Source organism: Tyto alba, unplaced genomic scaffold (genome assembly GCF_018691265.1).
Source record: "Tyto alba isolate M040663 unplaced genomic scaffold, T.alba_DEE_v4.0 Super-Scaffold_42, whole genome shotgun sequence".
NCBI classification, from domain to species: Eukaryota; Metazoa; Chordata; class Aves; order Strigiformes; family Tytonidae; genus Tyto; species Tyto alba.
Window position 1 is genome coordinate 21,916,162 of NW_024881318.1, and position 14,432 is coordinate 21,930,593.

Genomic DNA, 14,432 nt, shown 5'->3' on the forward strand with positions numbered 1-14,432 from the left:
CAGCACTAGCAGTCCTCTGGCTAATTCCTTCTCTGGGGCATTGGGATATCTTGAAGGTCATGTCTTTCAAATGCTCCTCACTGCAACCTTCATTTGAGTTTTTCCATATCACTCTTCCAGAGCCGCTGGAGGAGATCACAGTTTCAGCAAATCCCATGATTCCAGATTTGTAGATATTAAAACTAGAGCTATATCAATATCTCTCTATCTCTATCTATCTATCTATTTATCTATCTATTTATCTATCTATCTATCTGTCTGTCTGTCTGTCTGTCTATCTATAGCTATATCAATATATACTGGATGGCTGAAGAACCCAAATAGCACTAAGTCGTGACCTAAACTTCTTTTATTATTTTAATCTTTCCTTCAGAAGAAGCACCTGTGAACCTGTCTCCAAATACTGCAGTTGGTTTTGAGGTGATGCACCACTGAAAAATAAACCAAATGGTCTAAATGAAAGTTCAAGGTTCACTTTAAAATGAAAAAAGTCAAAAAACCCCAAAATATTTCATGTTTAGAATTCAAAGAAATTGTGTCTGTTCTTAAATTCCTCCTCCTGTTGTTTTCATTGCTAGGCAATCACCACATTTGAGCCAAGTTTGCACATAAATGCAACAAATCTGCTTTTTCTGTGGGTATAATTCATATACAGCTAGCTACATCTTAGTGATAGTAGTGTGCCAAAGTGCGCTGCAGGGGATTTTCAATCCTCTTCATGCTGGCAATCTTAAAGTCAATGACCTGACTGAAAAAACAAATTCCCCCACACCAAAGGCATCGATGAATTTCCCAGATCCCTTTGAGGAGCCATGGAGGTCTAGCCACTGCTCCAGCACACCCCCCGCCTCCCTGGGTGCTCCTGAATCCTGCATTTAACCTGCTTGTCTGCTTGCTAAGGCAGAACCTCTGTGGATTCCCATGCAAAAGCTATTTAAGTCTTTTAATAGCCCACTCTTGATGGTTCGTGTGGTGGTCATCTTACAAGCAGCTCTTGCTTGCTTCTACAGATGTTTAAGTAGCTGGATAGAGTTCAGGTTAAATTATCTCATAAAAGTTAATTTGTTGTTTGAATAATGATACTTCGATACGCACACCATCTGAATTTCATATTCTGAACTCTTTCAATATGCAGTTTTATTGCATTTAGCAGTTAGTAATTTTTAAAATGTTATTTAATATTAAATATTATTAATGTTGGCTTGTTTCCAGAGCATTTTTTGGTAATCGTTTGCATATTCAGACAATAAGAATAATATTTGTATTTCTATTAACAGAATGCCATTTGCCAAACTAGTTATCCTGTAGATCCTTTAAAGATCAGCACTGGGAAACCATTTGTGTTGCCAAAAATAAAAGAACCTACAAAGGACACAATTATGGTAAGCCTACAAACAGTATATATATTCATCCTAGATATTAACCCAGGTCTTGGTGATGAGTACTTCTGCAGTAAATATATAAAAGCTTCTCACAAACTGTACCCTATGGAAACTCACTTTTCCTAATAGCCTGAAAAGCCATCTTTATGTAGACTAGCTATAGTTTTTATTTAGCTACAAAACTGTATGTGGAACTGAATTTGGGGGTTGTTTTTTTTTTTTTTTTTTTAATTTAGCAAATATGTAAATAACAGAAACACATCTGACAGCTGAGTATTCCTTCACCTTCTATACTCCCATAGTAATCAATAAATAGTAATATTTTAAAAGCTTCTCATCTCCCTTGCAAATTTTTTAGACATCTAGTTGAACATACGTTCAATTGCTAGTAGTCTGATCTGACAGATTTTCCATGTAACTGGTAGAAATGTAATTGATGATCCCATTTGGAAAGGATAGCCTCTCACATTTAGATGGAAGAGTTGCAAAGTAATTTTGCTGCTGTAGTTATGTTGGCATGTCGGGGAAAAACCGTCATGCTACCTACTCAGCACAGAGGTACAAGTTGACTTTCTGGTGCAAAGGAAACCATGCCATGGGACGAGTATTTTGCCATGTCTATCATAGTCATTCAAAGAGGTAATAGAGGTCTAGGCTAAGCAAACGTTTCCAAAGCATTAGACAATTCTGCTGCACTCCCAGCTAGCAAGTGATACTGGGAAGTAAAAATACTTAAATTTTCACACACACTTCCTGCCTTGCTTGAAAAATTCAGGTGTCCCACTATTTGAAAGGATCAAGAAACACTGCAGAGAAGCCACAGCTGTGTTGTTGGCAGAAAAACACTTGCTGTTAGAGGCTGTGCCTCCTTTAGGAGCTCTGCTGATGCCTTTTGCTGCGTGCCTGCAGTAACAGAGCCTCCTCAAGGCTGAGCGAGCCTGCAAGAACTGAGTCTATTCTATCACAGCATGAATACCTCAACTTGTTTTATATACTGCAGTGACATTTTTACATAAAAAGCCCCAGTAATTAGTATCAGTTTAGTACTGGTATCATAACAAGTCTATGATCTGTATATATAGTATTTTACATATTTTTATTTCAGTAATCTGAAAAGTCTCTTCCTATTAATTCATGCTGGTGCCTTTTAAACAGGACTGTGATACATACAGCTGTGCATCTATCAGTTGTGCCCTTGTCCCATCTGACATATATCAAGTGAATGTTTCATTAAGAGTATGGAAACCTACCATCATAAAAGTAAGTAAATTCCATTTATATTCTTGGGTTTGAGAAACTTAAGACAATGTTTCAAATGTGTATTAAAAAGATACCTTTCATTTTCTCAAGTCTCCACAGTCCCCTAGGATTTAAAATTGTTTCTCTTGCTATTTTAATACATCCTCAAAACTAAGTTACATGCATTTTATTATCTTTAAAATAAGTACTTAGACCTAAAGCAGGAATTTCAATACATGGTAAGAAGACATCCCTTGTTTATTCTGTATTGATGATCCTTTCCTTAATAGCTACTTACCCATTCACAAATTCTAATTCAGCAGATGTAAGGCAGGGTACATAGAAGCATATAATTTTAAAATAAGTTTTATCTGGAAAGATTCCTCAAGTCTAGAAAGGACTTTTTGATCAAAAAGAGCAGAGGAGAAAGAGTCCACCTCAGAGCACACCTCAGTATTGTCTGACAGTTACAATGACCAGACTGTGGTCCATTTTGCTCAGCTGATAAATTTCTAATACTGAGTTTGTGTTTTCTGTCTTTGTTTTTCTCTGGAAAATAATGAGAGAAGGGGAGATAAAACAGAATTTCAGAAAGGCTGAATCTGTCCCTGTGGCCAAAGTAGTATTCCAGGATTAATTAGAATTTATTTGAAATCTCTGCTCTCTAATCTTTCAAAGCTGTACTGCTGTCTTCTAAGCAGCGATGTGTGTGCTGAAGTTGACACACATAGGCAGCTTCACTGACATTCATATTTTTCAGCATCTGCCAAAACTTTGGCATTAAATTTTGCTTTCACCCTTCTGATTTCTACAAAACTTTCTACTCCAAAATAACTAATTATAAACCATAGCCATTTCTCTCTTCTTCCAGGCAAGTATTCACAGTTTAACCCTTGTCGTGAAAGCGTTACTTAGGAGTGAGAACTCATCACTGATTTTGAAAAATGACCAGCAAAAACTGGAGGTAAGAACATGATAATTCATGGATTTACTCCTCATGGGATTTAATGTGCTACTGAATCATTCATTTTCATTCATTACTAGTGAACTGATTGTTACCTGTTGTAATGTATTATTCTAATCCAGATAAAAGTGATTTCATATTACAGTAGAAATGTCAGAATTAGACAGAAGATGATACCAAAATGCCATTACCCACCAATGTACCTGGATGAGAAGTACTGTCTGAAGTATTTCTGCCTGCCACGGTATAAATGCTTCCTGCATCTATGTAAATTAAAACCATAATTAAAATTCTTTTAAAGAATCAATAGTATTTTTTAAATTGTCCTGGGTAATTTAGACGTGATTTTACTTTGTACATTATATTTCCTTTATTTTTTCTTTATTTATTATTCCTTTCCACTTCATTACCCAGGATATATATTTGAAAACAGAATCTTTAATTTTTCAGAAGTTCCTTGTCATGTTCTTAGATAAGAAAGTATGTAACATTATATACTTACATATATGGTGGTGTCAGGAATAAAGAGAAATGTCTTTAATTTTGTTAGAGTTGTTATTTACCCTTTAATACTTTCTACTCCAAGATGTTTATTGTGGTTAATACATTGCTTTTCTGTGATAACTTGTACATACAGGAGCTTATTTACTATAATCAACATTTTCAAGCAAAAGTCTTATTATGCTTTATAATAGTTAACATCCCCAAAATTTAGAGCAAACTAATATTCAGTGTGAATTACATCTTGTTCAAAGTATTTTTGGAAATACAAACATCACAGATCAACTATTAGCCAGTATTCTATCCAGACATTTCTTTTCAGTCATAGATTAAAATTCAGTCCAGGAGTAAAAATACAACTGAGAAGCTTGCAGACAATGAGAGCTGCCTTTACAAGCCAAGGGATTTCAGAATTAACTTTTTTTAAGACATAATTTTAAGTTGAATGTTTGGTGTTCTGCTCTTCAATGCTTTTTTGAATTAGAAAGTTGTGTCTCTAATAAATTCTTAAGCTAAAATAATTCAAACTTCTATACTGTCATGTTTATTTAAATATGAATATTCCTTATTTCAGTTTAGTTTACACCAAATATGCCTGGTCTAAAATCAAATTAGTACCTACACAGCCTTTTACACATTTCACTTAGTTGGTTTAGAAGCTTGTTAATCACTGCCACCTTTCAGGGGGGCAGGTGTTGAGTGGTGAAGAAAATACTAAAGAAACCCCCTAACATACACTTCAGCTACTCATGGTTTTGGTCCTGTTTCCTTTATAACAATGACTACTGACTTATAGCAAGGCTGATTCTCATCAAATTAATGCACTTAAAAAGTGCAAGTTATTACGTAAATATAGGATTTCATGTTGGAGATTATCTTCTTAATTCCCTCCTACAAATTCCTGTACTTAGAATAAAGTACCCTGAAAATTCACTGCATACTGATGAAAGTCATGCTGCTCTGTTGATATTTTAGAAGGATAAGTTATTTCTTGCTTACATTCTGAACACTTTGCAGACCATGATTAAGATTTCCAAAGAACTCCCACCGGGTACAGTCCCTTTATGGGTTATCCTCCTGAGTATCTTCGCTGGACTCTTGATTCTTGCACTGCTGATATTTGCTTTGTGGAAGGTAAGCTGCACATTCTTGTCTTCAGGAAAATAAACAAATATGCTTAAATTCTCTGCTGTGTCCTTCTCATAACTAGAATCTCACAGACACTAATATTATTATCTAATAAGTAGAGTGAAATCTTGTAGAAATGACAAAGTAACTAATAACACTGGATTTTTCTGATGTGTAACATGCAATGCTCACCAACTGAAACCTGTATTGCCAGGATGTCATGAAAAGAAAAACTAAAAGAAATTTTAGGACAATTCTGGGTTCATTACGGGGTTTTTTTCATGAGCTTCGGCGTGGCCTTTGATAAACAAGTTTTCTCTTGTGCAAGAAATGCTAGGCCTGTGGTGTAAGTATTGCCACAAGTGGGCACTCCTCTCCAAGCTAAATATTTAGTTCATACTTGCGTTAGACGGTTACAGTTTAAAAAATTCAACAAGCATAATCTCTTGAAAAATTTGACAAGTATAAAATATAAAATTATTTATTCAATTGAGTACCAAATATTATTAAGCGTTTTAGCCTTTGACATTATGTGAGCATAACAATGATTCAGCAGTCACTCACTATATATTAACTGTACTCCTTCTGACTGCTTTCCTGACATGTCCCTTTAGCTTTTCCGTTCCAGGAAAAACAATGCTGTACTTCACTGATAAAATATTAAATTACTTTTTACTGTACAGGAAATATTAAAATAGTAATGAGAGCCAGCACATGAATGCTAGGAATATGGGTTGTATGCTTTGAGCAGTTCTTAGTCAACGTTTTCTTTTCTGCAGGCTGGATTTTTCAAGAGACCACTAAAGAAGAAAATGGAGAAATGAAGAAAAATAAAAAATTAAAATTTTTTTCTCAGGTCTGCCTCAAAAATATTACTGTAAAATTATAAACTCAGATTCAGTGGTCACAGTGTTTTCTAAACTCTGGTGCATTACAAAAACAAGAAGCAGAACAAGAAGCATATCAAGGACACATTCAAAGGAAGAATAAACAGCCTTTTATGATACTCAAGGACATACTTGCAAGGGTTACTCATTTCTGGAGAGTAACTGAGTTCAAAGATTCTAACATTTTTTAATATGGAAAATGCATATTCATATTTTTATATACCTATGTATGTGGAATTGTGTTTCATTCCAAATTATTCAACAAGTCAACTTGTATGTACCAATCCCGGTCTTTTTTATCACCTTACAATTTTCAAAAGGAAAAAGCATCATTTTCAAAATTTCCTCCTTGTGTCAGTTCCGTGAAAGCAGACTGCCAGTTCACAAAGCAGAACATCCAGACTTTAAGAATGCACCAAATACTGTATGGTAACTGATGTAATGACAATTCAGAAGGTAGAACCACCTGCAGAATTTTCGGTGAAAATTTCTCAAATACCTTAGACTTCTCTTTCTGATCATTTTAGCACATCCAGTTGAACCCAGGATACTTCAAGAAAGAGATTTTTGTGGTCAAGCAGACCGTAAAGGATTGATCCATTAAATTACATGACTGTTTGAACTTGAAACAGATTTTTGGCAGGCCTAAAAATATATGCACAAAACATTCAAGCCCATCTGATTGCACATTGATACTCAAATAAGCAGGGGCACAATTGTATCTACATATTGAAATGTCCATATTTATGCAGAAAATGTTTAGAGGTACCCTGAAAGTTTGACTCTTGCTGTATATCTTGGAGTAGCCAGGAGGGTGCTTCATAAACTATCACTGTAAATTTATTGTGTAGCTATTTAATCCAATGAGTTTAAAGTGTACAAAATTATAATTAACAAAAGAGCACAAATAGGAAATTCAGCACAGGCAAGCTTCTTGTAGTATTATAAGTTTATTGTAGTTTAAAAACTGATAAAGAATTTGCATACTAAATAAGCACTTAACAAATTACATTTATTTTGTGTCAAAGATTGGAAGTTTATATGAGAATACACTGAAATGTAGATAGCAAAAGGTTTCTTTAAGATATTTTTTGTTTCTATTTAGACTATTCAGTTTCTTCCTTTCTTTCACACACTTGTTTTCCTTCCATGGGGATCTCTTCCTGGGGCTCTTGGGCTGTGGCTTGTCCTTGAGAGCTTCCTATGTTACTTGCAGCCACAAAAAACTAACACAAGAAAATGGAGGCGTACTGGTGAAGTGCAATGTTGCCTCAGCATGAGACGACTTGGTATTGATTGCCAATAGATCAGAAAATGTTGAGGAGACATACTAAGTTCTATAAGACATACTTGTTTGCAGGAAAGATTTGGCTTGCCAGGGAAGCCAGGAAAATTTGTTCCTTCTCTTGGTACAAATGTCTCTGAAATGAAAAAAAAAAAAAAAAAAAAAAATCATTGAAGTATTACAAAAGGTTTTAACTTAGCACTGACTTTATAGTAGTAGTTTAAAAAGCAGTGATATGTTTTATAAAATTTTTTTTTCTTTAAGAAGAGAGCATAGATTGGGTTGAACATGCTGGCAAGTACAACTCTAGAAGTGTGCTGGAAGGTGCTTCATTGTTTGAAAGATGCTGTCACTCTTAAGTTGCTTCTATTTAGTTCCTAAAGTAGAGAAAGTAGTTATTAGGAAAGGCTGAGATTTATGTGGATGCAGCAAAGCAGGATTAAGTTTGAAAGCGTTTGCAATTTCTCCTCGTGTCTGTGAGAAAGGTGGTTGTTTCATAACAACAGTCTGCTGAAGGTAGCAATGTGACTCAGGAGAGGGCAAAGCCCTCCGTGGGAACGCGGTGGGTGGCTGTGCTGTGTGGAGCCTGGGAGAGCCACCCCGTTGGTGGGGGTTCACTGTGCTCGTCTGCAGGCCTGAAAGTACGCCCAGGCTGAAGGGGGACAAGTTGAGCTGCCCTGGTTCTGAGCACAGAAGGAAGACTTGAATGGCAGCAAAAAAATGACATAGAGGAGTTGTGGAGAGAACACCAGCTTCATTCATCGTGCCAGTAAAATAGTCCTTGAAGGAAGGCAAAAATCCATTTGTTGAACAGTGAAGACAAATTAATATTCACAGAGGTGTTTTCAGTCCCACATGAGACGCAGGTTTTATTTAAAGAAAGTGTATGCTTTTGCCAATTTCTTTGAAAGTTTTAAATGGCACTTGTCACTGTAGCATCTGACTGCCTTAGAATCCTAAATATTTTTTCCTTATAGTATCTCTGGAAAGGCAGACCAGTGCTGTTATCCTATTATGCTTTTGTAAAGAAACAGAACTATGAAGGAATTGTGACTCACATATGCATACATAGAAAGTCTGTGGTAGCAGAGGAAATACTTATTTTTTTTATTATTCAGCCAGTTTGTTAACCATGAGGTCATTTTTCCTGGCTTCATAAAATTACTCACAAGTTGTGCAAGCCACACACCACTTTTATGCAGCATGCTTTTATTTTGTGTGTTTCACATTTTTGTTATGATAAGCTGTTAACTAGTGCTTTTTACTTTTCTGATGACATTTCATGTCTATTTCAAAGCATCAGCCTAACTGAAAAAATATAAGTCAATAGAATAGTCTATTTCCCTAGATAAAGTCTATGAAAAAATATGTATTTTATCAATGCAAAGTCTGTTTGAAATCAGTGTTACATTTTTTTAGACTTGCTTTGCACTGTAAAAACAGTAATAAGCTTCATATAACCACACTGCTTTCCTCTTTGTCATGATGCTTTCTTCCTTTTGTTGTTTCTCTTATTATTAGCTTTTCAATTATAGTATCTATTTAAGATACAAGTATATAAAGGGGATAGCACTGTAGCACATTATTATTACACAGGATAAATCAGTAAAATCACTATTTTTATCCATAAGAGCCTTTCTACAAAGCACTGCAAGAGTACCATTTTACTGATTATCACTATATACAACAGAAAAGCCTACTGAAAGCAATATTACAAACATTAGGAACATCTCACTGAAATTTGGCAGGCACAAAAAGTGTCAGAAGTGCGTCTAAACTGTTTTGTTCCTGTAAGAACAAATAATATTAGGGTTGTAATATGATTCTAATAACTAACAACCTAAACATTTTTTTCACTCAAATAAAAGCCTGGGTTTTTTTTAAAAAAAAAAAAAAAAAAAGAATTGCTTAAGCAACAGAGGGAGTCTGGCCCAGCTCAGTTCCAAACTTCAGCACTGAAGTAGCTAATCCTAGAGGGAATGGAAAAGCTACATTTCTGTAGCATGGATCTTCTCTGGAAAGGAGCAAGAGCTTTAAACCATCACCTCTGCTTCAATGTAAGGGTGATCTAGAAGTTGTTGATCCCATATGTAGTTTTAGAAGACTTAGAAAACAGTATCTACACTAGAGAAGACTCCCTGGGCTGCTGCTTATGTTCTGTGCTTGGCTGGTGTCGCTCTAGGGCTCTGTAATATAAGCCCTTGCTACAGACACAACCCACCTTTCCCGATGCCTTACCTGAGCCCTTTAGTACATATCATGTGCTGAGTCATTTTGAGCATGATGTTCCTCTTCTGCAGAGCCTGAGTCAGGGGAATCCACCTTCAACTGGAGCCAAAGGTTTTCATCTCACTTGGCACTGAGAGGCTGGAGTTAAGGTCACACTCAACTAATGAATTCCACATAGTTTAATTGTTTTAATTTCTTGAATTAACTATTATATAGATTATAATCCCATTCAAAAGTAAAAGCAGAGCAAGAGAATCAGAATGTACCATTGTGAATTATACTACTTAATAGGAATAAGAGGAAATTTGTATCCTTTTTAAGAAAATCACAACATTCTGCACAGTATTTTATTTTTCCTGTAAAATTATTCCATGTGTTTCATTGATTAAAAAAGAAAATTTAAAGAGTCTAGCGAGCCTTATTTGTAGCTTGTTTGCTTTTCATTGATATAAGAATAACATAAATGCATCTCACTACCTAAAAACAAATCCATCTGCCTGTCAATTGAAAGCTATTGTAGAAATAAACGTTCCCGCACAACATAACATCAAGCAAAGCTTGAACGTAGTCAAGCTGTCAGAAATACGATGTCATTAATTGTACAGATCCTGTACTTACAGCCACATTTGAAAGCTTTTCACAGAACCAAATGGCTTCCTGACACAGATTTCTTTTCAAGGCATTACATCCACAAAAGTTGAAGACATATTCATTCATCTAACCATCCTTCCCATCCAGTGATCTTTCTGTACAAATTATGCCTGTGACCCAACTGGTCTGTTGTCTTGCATAGTTGTAAATAATTCACATCATCTTCCTTAAAGCCTAGTAAACATTTTTATCAAAACTTCCTAGAAGACAAAGATTACACCTTTTATATCACAATTAACTTTTAGAAAACATTACAAATCCTGTAATTACTTAACTGTTATCTCATCAGAGACTACTTTGATGGTGAATCACAATTCTCTAATAGCAACATCCTGTCTAGTCATAGGGGAGTGCTTACCCAATGTCCTACTCTGTATATATCTGATCATTAGAGTTTGCTGGACTTTCTCCACAAGAGTATTTGAAGGAAAATCAGAACAAAAGCCATTTCTATTTTGTCTGTTTGTTTCAAATTGCTGTTCAATGGAATTAAAAGATAACTAGAATCACTTTATCACAGCAAGTGCAATATGTATCATTCGTACAAAACTGGATTATAATTCATTACATTTAGCAGAAGCAGCCCTGACACAAAGGCAGTGGCAGTTCGTGCAGTGGGTGTGATTTGAGCCCATAAGAATGAAGAGTCATAAAGATTAAAGCATTGATGAGTTTTAGTAACAACTGGCTGATACCACAGTTTGGACAGCACAACATAATTCTGTTTAAAGAAGTGGACCTACCCTCTGCCATTATCCTTTTCTCAGTGCTGTAAGACTTCTCAGAAAGGACAGACATTCCTCAACGGCTCACTGAATGTTGCACCTTCTAGGGATTTTCGAAGAAATGAGAGAAGAAGCAGAAGTTTCCAAAGTAGACTGCACATTTAGATCTAGTGGGCCACTTGTCTTTGTCCCCTCCCTTCGCACACTCTGTGCACCTTCAGGGGTAGCCATGGTGCAATCCTGCTTCTCAGTTAGGGTTCAGCTTGACTTGATACTGGAAGTTAATATCTACTGCAAAGCTTCATGCATCTGGTTCAGCATTACATACGGTTCTTGAGGTTTATTCATGTTAAGAGTGCCATCGTTCTTCCTCCTGGGGTGAAGGAATAGGATGTCTCTCTCTAGTGAAAGCTTCTTCACATTGTCTTCCATAATAGAGCCTTTTCATCTTGACAGAGAGGATAAGATGGAAATCAGAGGATATCTTCAGTTTTCCCTAAAAACCATTTGAAGTTTTGCAATTTTGTGACAACAGATATTGTACATACAAAGCTTGCTGAATATTCTCATCTCATGGCCCAAATTAATAGCCATTAATAGTTCACTTTCTTGCCATAAAATCTCACTGACAAAAGCCTATTACTCTGGCCCCATCCACTTTACACTATGCCACAAAAGATACTATTACTTATTATTATGCTATTCAGTTCAGCTGAAACTTCTCACTACCCTGTTAGCCAGGAAAAAAAAAAAAAAAAGAGTTCTAGTGGTGTTAGTGCTGTAGGTTTTGAAACTCTCAGGAACCTCAAAAACTACTGAGATTATTTTTCTGGTTTATTTGAAGGATATGCCAAAATTAGTTCAGACTCTGACCTCCCTTATGTCACGAATTTCCAGTATTTGGAAAGATGCCTATAGCTCTTAGCAAACTGCCATTAGCAAGTATATTTAGAGAGCAATATGTGTCTTATAAGATACTGCTGCAACATAGTTCATCCCTTCATGCAAAGAACCTTCAGGTTTCATTGCAGTTATTGAGGGCTGTCCTGTTGGCCCCTCCCCCCAACCCCCGTAGGGAATTTTTCTTACAGGATGAGTAAGATTTCTGCAATCTGATAACGAACACTTCCATACATCCAGTCAACTAGACACTTTACCACATTTTATCTTCTACCCACCTGTCTGACATTTCAACTTTCATTCAAGGTTTAGCATCTAATGGTAGACAACGTAGCAAATGATCAGTTGAGATTAGGCCCAATTCAGCAGTTATATACATAGGAAAAGGTTGGTGATTTTATACTTTACATTATTTTTTATTAGCTTAATACATTTAAACTGCAAACATTATAAAAAAAAACAAAACAAAAAAAAAAAAAACAAAAAATACAAAACCAAACAACAACAAAGCAATGTATTAAGACTTAAATACATCTCATCTAAATAATTTAAAGCTCAGTGTGATTCATAGAATCAAAGAATGGTTTGAGTTGGAAGGGACCTGGAACATCATCTAGTTCCAACCCCCCCCTGCCACGGGCAGGGACACCTTCCACCAGACCAAGTTGCTCCCAGCCCCGTCCAGCCTGGCCTGGAACCCTTCCAGGGAGGGGGCAGCCACAGCTGCTCTGGGCACCCTGGGCCAGTGTCCCACCACCCACACAGGGAAGAATTTCTTTCTTACATCTAATCTAAATCTACCCTCTTTCAGTTTAAAACCATTACCCCTTGTCCTATCCCTACAGTCCCTGATAAAGAGTCCCTCCCCTTTCCAGTAGCCCCCTTTAAGTATTAGAAGGCCACTAAAAGGTCTCCCCAAAGCCTTCTCTTCTCCAGGCTGAACAGCCCCAACTCTCTCAGACTGTCCTCACAGGGGAGCTGCTCCAGCCCCCGATCATCTTCGTGGTCTCCTCTGGACACCCCCGAGCAGGTCCATGTGCTTCTTGTGTTGGGGTCCCCAGAGCTGGACACAGCACTGCAGGGGGGGGGCTCATGAGAGCGGAGTTGAGGGGGAGAATCCCCTCCCTTGACCTGCTGGCCACACTGCTCTTGATGCAGCCCAGGACACGGTCAACCTTCCAGGCTGCGAGTGCACATTGCTGGCTCATGGTCAGTTTTCCACCAACTAATATCCCCAAGTCCTCCTCCACAGGGCTGCTCACAATTCACTCATCACCCAGCCTGTATTTATCTGAAACCGGATTATTACGAAAGTCTAAACTACATGCTCATAGCTAATTTTAACACTTCCTTTTTAGATTTAGGTTTGTTTGTTGGGTTTATTTAGTAGCTCATAATTTTTTTCCTTCAGTGCAGCCCTTAACATAACATTTTTGTTACAGACATCATGTGTCTGACAAAAATAATTGAGACTTTGTAGCCCTTCCCTCTAACATCTTCAGATAAATCACATCAAAGGAGTGACCTGGAGCCATACACCTTGGCCTCCTATGTGTAAATTACATCACCTTCCCAAGATCCCCTCCCAGATACACATTAACAAAAAACTCCTCAGTTTTGCATACCTCAGTTTTGTCATCATATTAAAATGCTAGGATAACACACATAAATTGTAAAATTACACAGTAAAACTGATCATTAAGTATGTGTTCACTGGAACATCTTTTAAAAAACAAATATTTGCTCAGTATCTTCCCTCTGAAATTTTTAATTTTCCTTGAAAATGTAAAAATTATAGTGATATTTTTGTAGTAGAACTGATCAAGCGACTTGCTTTCCACAGTCCTTACCATGAAGAATAAAATTTCTTTGGCCCTTGCCAACAAAATAGTTTATTCTAATGTGCAAGTAATCCATATTTGCATAGAACCAAGCCTGAAACTTTGCAAACCAGCTCAGGCAGATACGGCGTTTTTGGCAAGCATCTCTGTGACCACTGACAAGCAGACACAACAGGGTGCTATAAAAAACATCATTAAACAACAAAGACATGTAGAGCAATGGGTGTGTATCCGGCTCCATTTAAAATTGCAGAGATAAAGAGCACTAACCAAACTGTTCTCTGAAAGACTTTTTCTATCAGTGTAGGTGAACTGTAATAAAGAATATTTTTTCTGAATAAGTGTAATATGTGTAAAATAGCAGAAGAGAGTCAAAAAGGCGAAATACTGCACAACATAGAAAATCTTGTTTTGTATTAATATACAATGTACAGTTCAGGATTATATGAGAGGGTTATAATCAAATGCCTTATAATCCATTCAAAACAGAAATATTTATCTAAGGGAATATTGTTAAATAATACAATAATTCTCACAGTGTTTTTTCTCCTATGGCCTATTCTTTGTAGATACAGACAAATGTTGGTCTGAGAAGCAACACCCTGGGAGACAGCCTTTGTGTGTGAGAAACTATTTTTCAACATTGTGTCTGGATGAGGAAGAAAGTTTCGTATCCTTAGGGTATATTTATGATTAGAAT

At 36.5% G+C, this 14,432-nt stretch overlaps 1 protein-coding gene across 2 annotated transcripts in view; it reads left to right on the forward strand.

Moving 5' to 3' along the window:
• The window catches only part of ITGA1 (integrin subunit alpha 1), a 74,153-nt gene extending 66,624 nt beyond the window's left edge, over positions 1–7,529 (forward strand). For both annotated transcript variants that reach the window (XM_033009053.2, XM_033009054.2), the window contains 5 exons: positions 1,278–1,382; positions 2,538–2,642; positions 3,493–3,585; positions 5,104–5,220; positions 5,994–7,529. In XM_033009053.2, the coding sequence (XP_032864944.1) occupies positions 1,278–1,382; positions 2,538–2,642; positions 3,493–3,585; positions 5,104–5,220; positions 5,994–6,038 (465 nt within the window). In that variant the 3' untranslated portion in view covers positions 6,039–7,529. The remainder of the gene's footprint in view (positions 1–1,277; positions 1,383–2,537; positions 2,643–3,492; positions 3,586–5,103; positions 5,221–5,993) is intronic.
• The last annotated feature ends 6,903 nt before the right edge of the window (positions 7,530–14,432 follow it).